Consider the following 14,699-nt stretch of genomic DNA (forward strand, 5'->3'; position numbering starts at 1 on the left):
ATTTAGATTTCCTTAGTTTTTAACTTAGTGTTTTTTCTTCTGTTTCAGGAAACCACATCACATTTGGCTATTATGTCTCCTTAGGCTCCTCTTGGCTGTGACAGTTTCTCAGACTTTCCTTCTTTTTGAAGACCTTGACAGTTTTGAGGAATGCTGATCAGGTATTTTCTAGAAGATCCCTCAGTTGGGATTTGTCAGGTGTTTTTCTAATGGATACACTGGGGTTATAGATTTTTTAAAAGAATGACCACAAATACAAAGTGCCATTTGACATTCTCATCACATCTTATCCAGTCCTGTCAATAGGACTTATTGTTTATGATGATCTTGATCTACCTGACTGAAAAAGTGCCAGGTTTCTCCAATGTAAGTCAGTCTTTTCTTTTCATCCTTTTCTGTATTGCGCTCTTTGGAAAGAAGTCAAACAGTGTGCAGTCCATACTTAAGGAGTGGAAAGTTATGTTGCATCTCCTTGTGGGTAAATAATCTGCATAAATTATTTGGAATTCATGGGCATGGGAGATTTGTCTTCCTTCTCCACTTAACCACTTCTTTTTATTAATGTGGACTCGTGGATATTTATTTTTACTTTGGGCTTTATTTTTGATGTTACAATTTTTCTAGCTTTGACCAGGGGAACTCTTTTAGTTGACTCTTGTGTTGTTTTGACATATCCTCATCATTGTGGGATTTTTTTTGGTGGGGAGGGTGGTGTTTGAGTACTTCCTTACTTTCTGGCACTACAAGATGCTCCAGGCTTATCTTTTATAGTCACTGACCCAGTTCTAGAATCAGCCATTTCTCTGTAGGGCTGTGGTTCCTTTTGTTAGAGAATGCTATTAGAAATCAAGATCATGGTGCTAGATATACTCATTGATGCTTGGGTGTTGTTCATTTTGGGATCTCTTGACTGAAATTCCATGCATATACTCTATATGTTCAGGCATATGTCTGTGTATAGGTCATAGATAACAAACAGTCATTTGGGGGCTGTTAAGTTTAAATTAAATCTGAATATGCTCCTGTTAGTTTCTGGGGGCTATATTTAACTTGGAAAAAATATTTTGTGGTACTGGGGATTGAACCAGGGCCTCGCACATGCTAGACAAGTGGTCTATTAATTGAACTACACCCCCAGCCCTTAAAAATGTTTTTGATGGTCATTTTAATATGTTATTTTGGTGCTATATGTGTTTTGAGAATATAACAGAATATGAGATAGATGCAGTGAATATGTGATTATTTCAAAATGGTTTCTACTTTAATGAAAATCCTATCGTATAATGTTTTAGAAATTATTTGGAAGGTCCATTTAGGGAAAATAATTACTGTTTTCCTATTTCTTGTTATTTGTAGTACCTTTTACATATATGCACAAAGAATTCTAAAATTGGAACTCTTACCTTTGGCAGTAAAAGATCATTTGTTATGCTCCAGTATCAGTCATTTCTTGTTGCTGTTTAACTTGAAAAATGTTGTTCTAAGACGAATACCCTGCTGTTTTAAAAGCAAGGTTTGCTTTTAACCTGCCCTTAAGGGTTATGACATCATCATAGACTTCAAGTTTGTATCCTAACTTTATTACTTATTAACATTATAATGGTGACATGACAAATTATTTACCTTCTCTGAGCTTCAAGTTTCCTCATTAGTAAAATGTGGATATTATTGCCTCTCTTATGGGATTATTTTGTGGATTAAATGAGGTAAGGTACTTAGCACCGTGCCTAGTTCATAGATGTGGTCCAGTAAATAATTAAAATCACAACCTCCAAAGCAGCAAGACAATGGATGAAAGTTTCAAAGCTTTATATATTCTTGTTTTGGCCTAACAGTTATTACTGGATTAGACCAATTACTCAAATGAGTGATTCCTTCATTTTTTCAATCTTAAAAGTCCTCTCCAGACAATGAGAACCTTTCTTCAAACCTGGATATGCTTACATCACCAATCTTAACATGGTAGCAGTGGTTGCCAGCCAGCGTATTATTGCTTCTCTGAAGCCTGACAGCTGCTACTGAGATTTTATGGAAGGGGTCAGGATATTAAATACCTTTCCTTTCCTGGGACAGTCTTACACAATGAAGAATTATTGTGCCTAAATTATTGCCATTAGACACCCTAAACTGTTGTGTACAGTAGTATATTTAAACATCTGTATAGAACCCATTTCAGGTGCCACAAACCCAGCAGGTGCATAAGTAAGTGAAACAAGGTCTGACTTCAGTATCTAGGACCTCTACAGAATGTAGGAACTAGGGAAATAGAACCAGATTGACCTTTTTAAGTAAAGGGATGGTACTGCAGCTTCAGTCAGTTGCCTGCAGTTGCTAGATAATCTGATTTTTCAGAGAAAAGCTAGATGTCTAATTTTTATATGAAGTCTTCCTATTTTAAAATGTAGCTCAACTTTTTTCAAACACATGGACAAACCAGGCAGTTCTGTGGGCTGGATTAGGCAACCTCTGATATTATTTTAGAAAGTGAGCTAAAATTCTGATAGAGGTAAAATACTCTGATCTATAATGGCACCACCCTATGTATTTGCTGAGCTCAGAAAAGGCTGTGGAAACACAGTACTAAAGTGTTCACATCATTTTCTGGAGCATGGAGAATTGTGGTATCAGAGCAGAGCTCTGGGAGCGCTTCCTCTGATTATGAGGAGGAATTTTTTTTTTTTTTTGGAGAAGTCCTAGCAGCTACTTTTCCAGGAACAGAACCTGCTGTGCCTCGTGGTGCCAGTATTCCTAAATTAGGGAGGTGGCTGTACAAACAGTGGAAGCCTCCATGATGCCACTGCTAAGTAAAGTATTTGGGCCCCCATTCTTTTCTTGCTTTCAAAAATGCGGAGTCCCCACAAAACCAACAGGCGGTAAAGGTTACCCCTGTAGAATCTCCTGGTTCATGTGACTCCTGAGCTATGTGATACTGTAAGTATTTCTTCTTTCTTGATTTAGGATTACTGCCCACACAACTCAACAAACCACAGCTGTGGCCACCTGGGCTTCAGTGCGAGTGTTTCAAGGGTGTCCCAGGAACTTGGTCAGATCTGACCCTAGTCTCTACAGCTCAGAAACTGCTTTGTGTCCTCTGCCTGGTTTTAAAATGTCAAGTCATCATTTATTACTTTTGATATTGTATAAGAAGTAGCACTCCATTATAATGTTAGTAAACAAAGTCAGTATGTCTTCTGCATCTTAGTAGTTGGCTCATATATTGAGATATAATATATATATACATATATATGTGTATATATATATATATATATACACATATATATGTGTATATATATATGTGTATATATATATATATATATATATATATATATATATATATATTAGCCAAAGCTATAATATAATTTGACACTATATGACATTTTCATTTTAGTTGTTTGTGATGGCACTAAATAAAAAAATATAGTACTTTATTGTAAAACTTTAAAGTGTTTTTAAAGGAAGATGACTATTAGCAGGAATGTTTTCTCTTTAAACTGTTGGCTTAACCTCTTAGGGAACAAAAGGGAAATTATTTTTTAAATAAGTGTTTTAACTTTCTATAATCTTCAAGAAATTACTACATTTATTTGAGATTGTTATATAGTACTGTGAAATACTAAGTGATTATCCTTATCAGTAAGTGTTTATGTGGCTATTATTTGCAAAAGGCAGAATGCTAATCAATATTAAGATTACATGCATAATCCTTTAAGGAAAATATGGTTTTTTTATCAGTTTATATTCCTATTTGTTGTGAAAAGTCAGTCTACTATTAATTTATTTAGATGATAGCAATTTTTGTAAGTATGTAAAAATTTGAAAAGTGCTTTAATAAGATTCTTCAAAGGCAAGTATTTGTAACCATTTTTTTAAAAAGCAACTTCTTTAAGCACTGCCTTTTATGCAGCCTAAAACAGCTAACTAATTTGTACAAGAATTGTTTCCTCTCCTCTCAGCTATGCACTTCCCCATAAATCTCTGCCTCCTTATTTGGATGATAAACTGTAAGATGCTAATCATTGGAAATGTGTCCTAGGGATGTCCTTTAGATATAAAGGACAGTGACATATAGAAAGGTCACAAACTTTGGACAAGGCAGGCTTGAATTTGAGTCATGATTCTGCCATATGCTCGTTCTGAGATCATTTTTTTATTTGTAAAATGGAAATAAATTAGAGTTACCTTTGAGGGCATAGTTATTTAGTAAATGGTTGCTGATAATAGTGATAAAATTAATGATAACTTTGTTCTGGAGAGTGACAAAGCTAGTTGAGAGCTGGCAGCTCCAAAGTCCTCTCAAGTATATGGAGTCAAATATATGCTCTTGCACCTGAAGCCTATCTGTTCTTGTTGACTCTAGTCTTTTCTTCTTTCTCATAAAAAGACAAGTGTATTTGCTTAAAGACTTCTTAATTAAGGTTTGGGAAATGAAGGAAAAAAGAGCCACCATGAAATCTCAAGTCAAGCATTTGAATGCTTCAGAGCCCTTCATTGAAGTTTTTGATTGAGTAGTCATGAGTTGTTCTGAATGTGGTCAGCCCCAGCCTCAAATATTGAGGGGTCATTTCCTGGTAGGAAAGCTGTTATTTCTATAAATACTGACAGATTTGATTAAAGTCACTTACCATTAAATTTGACTCATTCATTTTCCACTTCACGCAATAGCTAACTATGGAATACCTAGTTGTGCTGAGTCAGTGGTATACCCTTAAAGGAGATACAGGTTAAGTATCTCTTACCCAAAATGCTTGGAAACAAATATTTCAGAGTTCAGATTTTGGAATATTTGTACAGCATTCCTAATCTAAAATGTTCCCAAACCAGAAATTGTTTGTGCTCAAAACAGATTCAGGTTTTGGATTTTTATATTAGGGTTTCTCCATGTATAATGAATTCAGGAATCTAAGTTGTCTTAGCCCATTACTTAAATGAGGATCCTAAAGTTTTAGAGTTGCACTGTCTACTAGTCAGTAACCCCAGGTAGCTACTGAGCATTGAAAATTGGCCAGCCTGAATTGAGATTTGCTATAAGTATAAAGTACCAGATTTCAAGGATTTGGCTTGAAAATAATAATGTAAAATAGCAATAATTTTTAGTGTGGTTACATATTAAAACTATTTTCTGGGTTAAAAGTGTTACAATTAAGTTTACCTGTTTCTTTTTTCCTTTTTTAATAGGGCCATTAGAAAATTTTAAATCGTACATATATCCTGTTTTATATTTTTATTATAGTGAGCTGCCTTAGCACCTTAGTCACTTGACAAGTTTATTCTAGCTGTGAGTCTTTTGGCTAGTACAAATTATAGATGGCTTTGCTGTGAAAAATAGCAGGTAATGGATAATTCGAGCCTTGTTTCAGGAAATAGTTACATTAACACTTTCTAAGTAAAAGCCTAAATTGTTAATATAGCAGAATCTCTTAGTTTTTAAAATTTGGGACATTTTGAAAGCGGCAAACTGACAAAAGGTACCCATGGATTTGGTAGCCTAAGCCTATTTTTTCCCTTAGCATTCACAAATTGCTCTGTATGGGTGATCTCTACTCTCCCAACATTTGTGGGAGGGAGAGAAGAGGCAAGGGTACAAGATGCATCCATATTTCTTTGAATTTGAGTATAGTAAAATTTATTCATTATTTAACAGATATTTGAACAGACGTTGGGTCAGTCTCTGGAAATGTAGTGAATGAGGCATAGATAGAAGAGTTAAACTGTTTTCGTTTTCATTTTTTTTTCAAACTTACATAAAAAATCCTGTGTAAACTTTACCCAGATTCGTCTCTTAACATTTTTCTGTTTGTTTTAGTTTGTTCCTACTCTAGGTGTGAACATTGTGCAGATCTTGTATATATACACACATATATTATTTTTTCCTATTTGAGAATAGCTTGTATGCCTTTTACCCCTGAAGGCTTTATTATCTAATTCCTAAAATTAGGAATATTATTACATGAAACTTTATAGCACAGTTATGGTTTCAATAAACAATAAATTCAACACATTTCACATATATAGAATACTTTTAATGTACTGTCCACATTTCAGATCTGTCAGTTGATCCATTAGTTTCTTTCATAAAATTTTTCCTCTTTAGTATAGGATCAGATATTAGTTTAGTTGTTATGACTGTGTCTCCTTTAATGTGGGACATTTTTCTAACCTTTGTCTTTTATGACCTTGACATTTGCAGATGGGGTGGTACTGGGGGGGTTGAACTCAGGGCCTGTTGCTTGCTAGGCAGGCTTAGTGCTTGTGCCAGTGGCACCAGAAGTAAAAGAAGGCCTAGCTAGGCATGTGTGCCTAATAACAAACCCCAGCATAATTTTTGAAAAAAAGATAGTACATTTCCTTTTTTTGTTTGCCCAGTTGTTTCATTTAGACATAAGGTTTCCTTTACTTAGATTTTAAAATCGGACTAGCAGAATGGCTCAAGTAGTAGAGCACCTGCCTTGCAAGCGTGAGGCCCTGCGTTCAAACCCCAGTACCACAAAAGAAAGAAGGATTCACCAATAATACCACAAAGTATACTTATTTGCCTTACATTCTACCTGTATTTTGAAGCCAAAAGATTTGTATTTAAAATCTAGTGTGATTTTTCTTTTTTTTTTTTTTTTTTTGTGGTAATAGAGTTTGAACTCAGGGCCTCATGCTTGCTAGGCAGATGCTCTGCCACTTCCACTCCACCAGCCCTGTTTTGTGTTGGGTATTTTCAAAATAGGATCTCTCAAACCATGATCCTCCTGATCTCTGCCTCCCAAGAGTAGGTAGGATTGTACCATGAGCCAGTGGCACCTGACTCTTATTTCATTATTCTAGACTTCAAAGATGATTACTGTGCTTTAGAGGAGTGATGTGATAGCCCTTGGGTAAACATGAGTGATAATGCACAAGTAGGGTTTCTCAAGGCTAGAAAAATAGGGTTAACAAATAATAATATTCTACTTTTAATCTGTCTACTGATTTTTCTTAGAATTAAAAGAAACAACATTTAGGTTTTTGTTTTAATTTTGAACCACTGCTTGGCTACATTATATCAGAAGAATCCTGTCAAAGTTGAACTTGTCCATTTTCTAGCCTTGAAGTTAGGAATACTTATTTTAGGTTTCTCAGTTTCGATATATTGATGGTATTTGTTTGAATAAAGTAAAATATGTAATTAGGCTTTACCATAGTTTAATTTCTTTTAATAGAAAATGTCTGTGATGTTGGACGATCATTACTTTTGGAAGGCTGGTTAACATCCATTTCCTGCGAGAGAGTTGACCACCATTTGCTCTGGCATGGCGCAAAGCAGTCCACAGCTTGATATTCAGGTTCTTCATGACCTCCGACAACGTTTCCCTGAAATTCCAGAGGGTGTGGTGTCTCAGTGCATGTTACAGGTAAATTTCCTACCAGTGCCAGTGATACTACTAAGTTAAAGTTTTCTTTGAGTTAGCTTTGTATTGTGGTGAATAGAACTCAAATTTTTAGCTGTATATTTGTAGGGGGACATTTAGAGCAGTATTTCTCAGGTATGTTGTCATTGTTATTTTGTGCTAAATAATTCTTTGCTGTGGGGCTCTGCTTGTGTTTGGTAGGATGTTTAGCAGCCACACAACCAGTAGTATCTGCATAGTTGTGACAATGGAAAATGTCTCTAGATGTTGCCAAATGTCCCATGAAAGGCATAGTCTCTCCCCATTCAGAACCACTGATACTGAGAAAAGTAAAGGCATTTAGAAAAAAAAAGAATCTTCTTACATTTAACTTTATGAACTTTTGGGATTGTCATCAGTCCCCAAATCCTTAGAGCTGAATTTTTTCTCTTTGTTGTGGTCCTGGAGATGGAACCCAGGGCCTCATGCATGCTAGGCAAGAGCTCTACTATAGAACTGTACCTCCAGAGTTGAATTTTGAATTTCAAATTTATGTTAACTTCTTTAGAAATGGACTGTATGCTTTTTGAGCTCTTTTTCTTACTGTTTCTAGTAGGTAAATCCTTACTAATAGCTACTTTTTAGTGTAAAACCACATTTCTTTAGTTCAGAATCATTCCCTTTGTCTTGTTCTCTTAAACTGAAATAAATCTTTTGTTTCTTATATAAAATGTATCTCCCCCCCAGGGGTTACAGAGAAACAGACCTACTGCTCTCCCTGTTGTGTTTTGTATCATCCTTCACAGGATCTCAGTGTTGTTTGGGTTATGGTACTCCCTATGTGGCTGATTTATAGGAGCAGCACTTCTACCCTCCCTACTGGTCTTCCTTATACACAGTCAGTATTCATGTTCACACTACCTTAACTGCAGTGTGAACTCCTGAGAATATACTATAAACCTATATACAAGGGAGGTTTATTACAGTAGAGACTCACAGAACAATGGTGGTAACAGAGGTATTTCCTTTGGAAACCCACTACTGGGTCTTTGGGTTTAAGGTTTTTGTGTTACAGCTTGCCTTTGTTTTTTTCTAATGTATTATCAATCTGAATCTCAGCTCTTTACTTTAGCCCCAATTTAGTTTCTGGTAGAGCAAAGGTACTATAGTGAAACCAAACAGGATGAGTCTTTAACTTGAAACCACTTCCTAACAATTACTTTCCTCACCTATCCTATGGCCCCACCTAGCTCTGACCTTGTTTAATTTGGCCTCTAATTAGATGCCACTTAACTGAAGGACTAGAACTTAAAATTCAATTCAGTGAACATTCGTTTATACTTACCTTGCCCTGAGTCTTTGACTTTTTTCCTCTGGGCTGTTATTTCTTAGTTTAGGATCACTTTTTGAGAGTATGATGCTTTTTTCTTTCAGTCCTTTCAAGAGTATGCCTCTTAAAAATTCAGCTTGCTTTATCCAACTGAACAATTTTAGTTTCTTTTTTTAAAGACATTTGACTATTTTGGTGGTATTCTTTTTACAATACTTCCATAAAGATAATATTTAGATGGACATGGCACATACTTAGGGAGGTATGAGGATGAAGACTTGGTGATTTAAAATTTTTCTTCATAGGAAAGCTTACTCAACTTATCACTGTAAATATGCATTTGGATAGGCTGATATCCAATTTTTTATCATTTTGAATTAGGATCCTTTTAGTGAGGATACTAGTTAGACTCCATAAGTCAGTAGAGAAAGCATGAAATTTCAAGATTATTAACAAAAACATCAAATAGTAATCCTTTCCATAGGTTTATTAAAAAACATCAAGGATTTATTTTCATTTTTCATACTTACTTACTTGAAATATCTGTCAGTGATATATTCTAGTTGTCAATCAGTCTGAATCCTTTGGCTCCAAATTTGCTTTTAATATATACCTTCTCTTGCTAGCTCAGCATAATTTTCAAGCAGGGTAATAGGAAGAGATCAGATCTTTGCACCTTAATTATTTTCTTCCTAAACTTTAAGTATTTGGATTTTATTGTCAAAGCTTTATACAAGGAAAATAAAAATTACCTGTTGGAATGTTGATAAAGCCAATTCTTTAAATTCCTTAGATTTCATTTTGCAAAGCTTTGCTTAACTGAATGTAATTGCTTACTTCCTAACACTCTGGTTTAGTAATCTCCTTTTGGCCAAACATCCTATCCCTTGAAATTACTGTGTGGAAAAAAGTACTGGGACGCAGGAGACCAGGAATCCAGAACTGGCTCTCCAGTTAACTAGTTCCATGCCTATTGTCAAGTCATATCACTTCTCAGACTTCTCTTTTTGCATCTCTAAATGTGAGTTGTCTCAACTCAAAAATGACTGCAGTTTATATCCTGTTTTAGGTTTAACCTTAACTTACTTGGTGATCAGTAGAAATAAAGTGTTTTCTTTCATTTTTATTTAAAATGTACTTCTCCCTGCAATAATTGTATGTTAATATACATGTGCATATCTGTTATAAGTTAAATAGATAGTCATGGTAATTAAGAAATTTATGGATTGTTTCAAAGGCAGAGAAAAATACGTTTTACTCAAAATAGTTAAATATTCTGTATTTTAATAGGAAACTGTTTATATACTTTCTTAAAAGAGGGAACCTTTCTTTGATTACTATTGATTGGAACTTCTAAAATGACAGTTTGCTATTACTATCTTTGTATGTATAACTAAAAAAAATTTAGATCCCTCAGTGGTTTTGAAAGTATATTAAGTCACTTTTCAGCTGATAAAAATTTTGAGACTGGGACTGAATTCATTAAGGTAGTCCAGATTTTGGGGGGGGGGGTTGTTGTTATATTATCATTAACTCTGGCAAAGTCAAAGAGCCATAGCTCAAAATATGGAGTTGGGTTTTTTGTTGGTTTGTTTTTACTGATTTGTTTTGTTTAAGTCTTTCATACTGCTATAGATTGAAGTTATATAGGAATATGTTGGGGTGAAAGAAAAGTAAAGGCTGCTTTAGAATTTTCATTGTTTTAACTCTTCAGGAATTTTATCATTTTTTTCTCCTTTTGTGGTTTCAGTGCGTTTTGAAAACTAAAGCATCGTTACTTTCATGTTTATCAGTTTAAATATTAATGATGGATATTACTTATATATTGCAGCAATTGTGGTGAATCCAAGACTAGCCCAACATTTTAATTTGTTGAGATGCAACAAGTATAAAATGAGTCCTGGATTTGGAGTCAGAAAACTTGGGGTTGAGTCACATGTTCATTAGTAGGTACTTTACATTTCTGTAGCAGTAGCAGTAGTGGTAGTCCTAGTAATGTGAGTTAAGTGTTTATAAAATAATATAAATTGTTTGGGATCTCCTTTTCAGGATAGATGACCATGAAGGTTTTTGTAGTGTTCTCTATTTATTCTGTGACAATAGTATTTGCATAATTCTCTGGCAGAGCCCAAATTCCACCAATTAAGCTTTGTTAATTTTGCCAATGTTGCTTTTACCATTTTTCTCCCCTAGAATAACAACAATCTTGAAGCCTGTTGCCGAGCCCTTTCCCAGGAGAGTAGCAAATACTTATATATGGAGTACCATAGTCCAGATGACAATAGAATGAATAGAAATCGCCTTTTGCATATTAACCTGGGTATCCATTCTCCTAGTAGCTACCACCCAGGAGATGGAGCTCAACTTAATGGTGGTCGAACACTGGTACATAGCTCAAGTGATGGACATATTGATCCACAGCATACAGCAGGTAAACAGCTGATCTGTTTAGTTCAGGAACCACACTCAGCTCCAGCTGTTGTGGCTGCTACTCCCAACTACAATCCATTTTTTATGAATGAACAGAACAGAAGTGCAGCTACTCCTCCTTCACAGCCACCTCAGCAACCATCTTCCATGCAAACAGGAATAAATCCTGCTATGCAAGGGCCTTCACCACCACCACCTCCATCATACATGCACATACCTCGGTATAGTACAAATCCAATTACTGTTACAGTATCCCAGAATCTCCCTTCTGGACAGACTGTACCAAGAGCTTTACAGATTCTTCCACAAATTCCAAGCAATCTCTATGGGTCTCCTGGTTCTATTTATATTAGACAGACATCTCAAAGCTCATCAGGAAGACAAACTCCTCAGAGTACGCCATGGCAGTCCTCACCACAGGGCCCAGTGCCTCATTACAGTCAACGTCCTTTACCTGTGTATCCACACCAACAGAACTATCAACCTTCTCAGTATTCTCCCAAACAGCAGCAGATCCCACAGTCAGCTTACCATTCACCACCTCCTTCTCAGTGTCCTTCACCTTTCAGCTCTCCACAGCATCAAGTGCAACCTTCCCAGTTGGGCCACCCAAGCTCCCACGTGTTTATGCCACCTAGTCCTTCCACTACTCCACCCCATGTATATCAACAAGGAGCTCCTAGCTATCAGAAACAAGGAAGCCATTCAGTAGCTTATCTCCCATACACAGCATCTAGCTTACCCAAAGGTTCCATGAAGAAGATAGAAATTACAGTTGAACCTTCTCAAAGACCTGGGACAGCAATTACTAGGAGTCCATCACCCATCAGTAATCAGCCATCTCCACGGAATCAGCATTCACTGTACACAGCTACCACACCACCTTCAAGTTCTCCTTCAAGAGGGATATGCAATCAACCAAAACCACCATTTAGTGTTAATCCTGTGTATATTACATATACACAGCCAACTGGACCTCCGTCGCCATCTCCTCGGGTGATACCAAACCCAACTACGGTTTTTAAAATTACCGTAGGCCGAGCAACGACCGAAAACCTTTTAAATTTAGTGGACCAAGAAGAGCGCTCTGCAGCACCAGAACCTATTCAGCCCATTTCAGTGATACCAGGCTCTGGAGGAGAAAAGGGAAGCCATAAATATCAGAGAAGTTCTAGTTCTGGATCAGATGACTATGCCTATACACAAGGTAAATTTTAGTCCTTTTATGAAATTTTATCTTTGTGGCAAAGTAGCAATCTCTTACTCAAAACAAAGCAGACTATATTAGCCATTTTTAATTGAATATTTAGTTATTAAGTATAGAACAATAGCATTGCTATTAAAAGAAAGAAGATTAGTGCTTCAGAGTCATCTGCAGATTTTGTTTTAAAATATGAAGTTGCAAGCATGATAATTATGACCTAATCAGACTCTCTTGCGTGGGGGAACATCATCCATTGGGAAAAATACGTACAAATGAAATGGATATTGTCAAAAGTACAAACTGTAGACTGGGGGAAAAAGATTCATACAGGATGGACTACAGTTCACCAAAGAATTTGTATCTTTTCTAAAGAGGATGGCCTGAAAGGCATAGTGATATTTATAAGTAGTGAAATTAGTAATGAAGACCATTGTCAGAATAGCTAATAGTAGACCTCACTAAATCAAAAGGAGAAAAGGAGATTTAAGAAAGTCTATTTAGATTATTTTAGATTGTTTCAAGATATCTTGAGAATTTGGCATTCTTTCAAAATATAAAAGGGAAAGTGATTATAACTCAGTATGTCTGATACTGAGCCTTTTAAAACACATGTAAGTACAGTTAAAGAGAATTTTAGGGAAACTGAAGATGACAGAACAAGAGTGCTGTACTGGTGATAAATAGTTATCAGGATGGCATTAGAAAAACCTTAGAGTAAATGCCAACCAATGTATATAGAAAATTTCCAGTCACGTTTTCAATGTTATTCTCTGCTATGACTTTATCTGTAATGCTGTAGCTTTGCTGTTACATCAGCGAGCAAGGATGGAGAGGTTAGCAAAGCAATTGAAACTTGAAAAAGAGGAGCTAGAGCGGCTGAAGGCTGAAGTTAATGGTATGGAGCATGACCTGATGCAGAGACGGCTTAGAAGGGTCAGCTGCACTACTGCAATCCCCACGGTAAGTGATTTGTTGGGGTGCATTGATAGGAATGTGAGGACATTGGCTGTCCAGGTCGTTTGTTTTTCTGTTAGGTTCTATTCCTGGCAGTTCTGGTTTTTTTTTTTTTTTTTTACTAATGGATGCAGGACTTTTGCCTTCAGTAGTTCTGGTCAAAATAATGTGATGCTTTTTACATGTGCAAGTTACACAGGCTCGTTAATATTTTCAAAAACTGATAAAGCATAGCATCGTCAAAACAGAAATAAAAAGTGAACCCTTGACCAAAAATTTTGTTTTCCATGTACTCATTCTTCTAAACCTTGAAAAACATGTATATCCTAAGTACTTTAATTCATATGAGTTCAAACAAAATAAATACTAATTGTGAGACTATTGACTAGAATATCTTAAAGCAAAGCAGTTTTGTTAAGTGTGATTGTAGAAACTAAGATGAAAATATTGTCTGATAGTGATCCTAAAGGGAACTGCTCTGGTGAAAAGATTTGGATATTTTTAACATGTTTGTTAATGTATGTGAGTTATAATAATCTGAAACAACTCTGAAAATTCTGAAACATTTCTCCTAAAATCTTGAGATTTCACAAACTTTCTATGCTCCAACCTACTATATCACCTTTTAACACTAATGTATTCAAGAAGCATTTTTTGCATATAGTTTAGTATATACCTGCCAATGGGAAAAATAGATACATCAGTAGCTAATTATATTATACTCCAGTGTGGTAAGTGTTGTATATGCTCACGGGTAATGAGAAAACACGTGCATATACTCAGTGCACTTTTCTGCTGTCTCACATGATCCTCCTGGAATGCCCCTCTAAAGCTCTACACATACAAATCATGTTGTTCTTCAAGGCTTACCCTCTACTTTATCCATGTAGCTTTTCCTCCCCTCTCTAAAAACAGGATAATCTCTCTCAGAGAAGTGAGCATTTAAGTTAGAATTCTTGCAGTCAGCACGGCTGCAGCTTTTTTCTCTCAGAGAAGTTTTTGCTTGAGGTTCCTGGCTTCAGAGGGGATCTGTGCATTCCCTGAAATTATATGCAGCTTCATATGTGGGATTATATGGGAGCTGCATATGTAACTTTTATAAGGTTATTGGCTTGAAGGATAGAAGTAGGGATGAGGAGCCACTACCTTACAGGCTAGATAGTACTGCTACAGGCAGCGAGCAAAGGGAAAGACATTTTCGAAGGGAAAAGAACATGAGATAATTAATAAAGGCTTGGAGTAAAGACAGAGTCCTACTTTTGGGAGGCAGTAAAATTTCTGAGGAGTTTACAAAAGTTAATGTGCATGAGGTCAAACAGGGCTTAGACCTTGGACACTACATCAAGGTGTTTGAACTTTATTCTGCTGGTAACAGAACTAGTGGAAGTTTTTGAAAGAAGATATTCTTGAGAAACAGTATATTCAT

The 14,699-nt window shown here is 35.9% G+C and overlaps 1 protein-coding gene across 8 annotated transcripts in view; it reads left to right on the plus strand.

The window, feature by feature from the left end:
• Tab3 (TGF-beta activated kinase 1 (MAP3K7) binding protein 3) overlaps positions 1-14,699 on the plus strand; it is a 54,840-nt gene that overhangs the window by 21,734 nt on the left and 18,407 nt on the right. For 5 of the 8 annotated variants that reach the window (XM_074063417.1, XM_074063418.1, XM_020185248.2 and 2 more), the window contains 4 exons: positions 85-161; positions 7,188-7,379; positions 10,879-12,322; positions 13,119-13,279. In XM_074063417.1, coding sequence (XP_073919518.1) covers positions 7,278-7,379; positions 10,879-12,322; positions 13,119-13,279 — 1,707 coding nt within the window. In that variant the 5' untranslated portion in view covers positions 85-161; positions 7,188-7,277. Of the gene's footprint in view, positions 1-48; positions 162-7,187; positions 7,380-10,878; positions 12,323-13,118; positions 13,280-14,699 lie in introns of all 8 variants that reach the window. The other 3 variants (XM_020185244.2, XM_020185246.2, XM_020185243.2) reach the window with 1 other exon arrangement.

This window comes from Castor canadensis, chromosome X, assembly GCF_047511655.1.
Source record: "Castor canadensis chromosome X, mCasCan1.hap1v2, whole genome shotgun sequence".
NCBI lineage: Eukaryota > Metazoa > Chordata > Mammalia > Rodentia > Castoridae > Castor > Castor canadensis.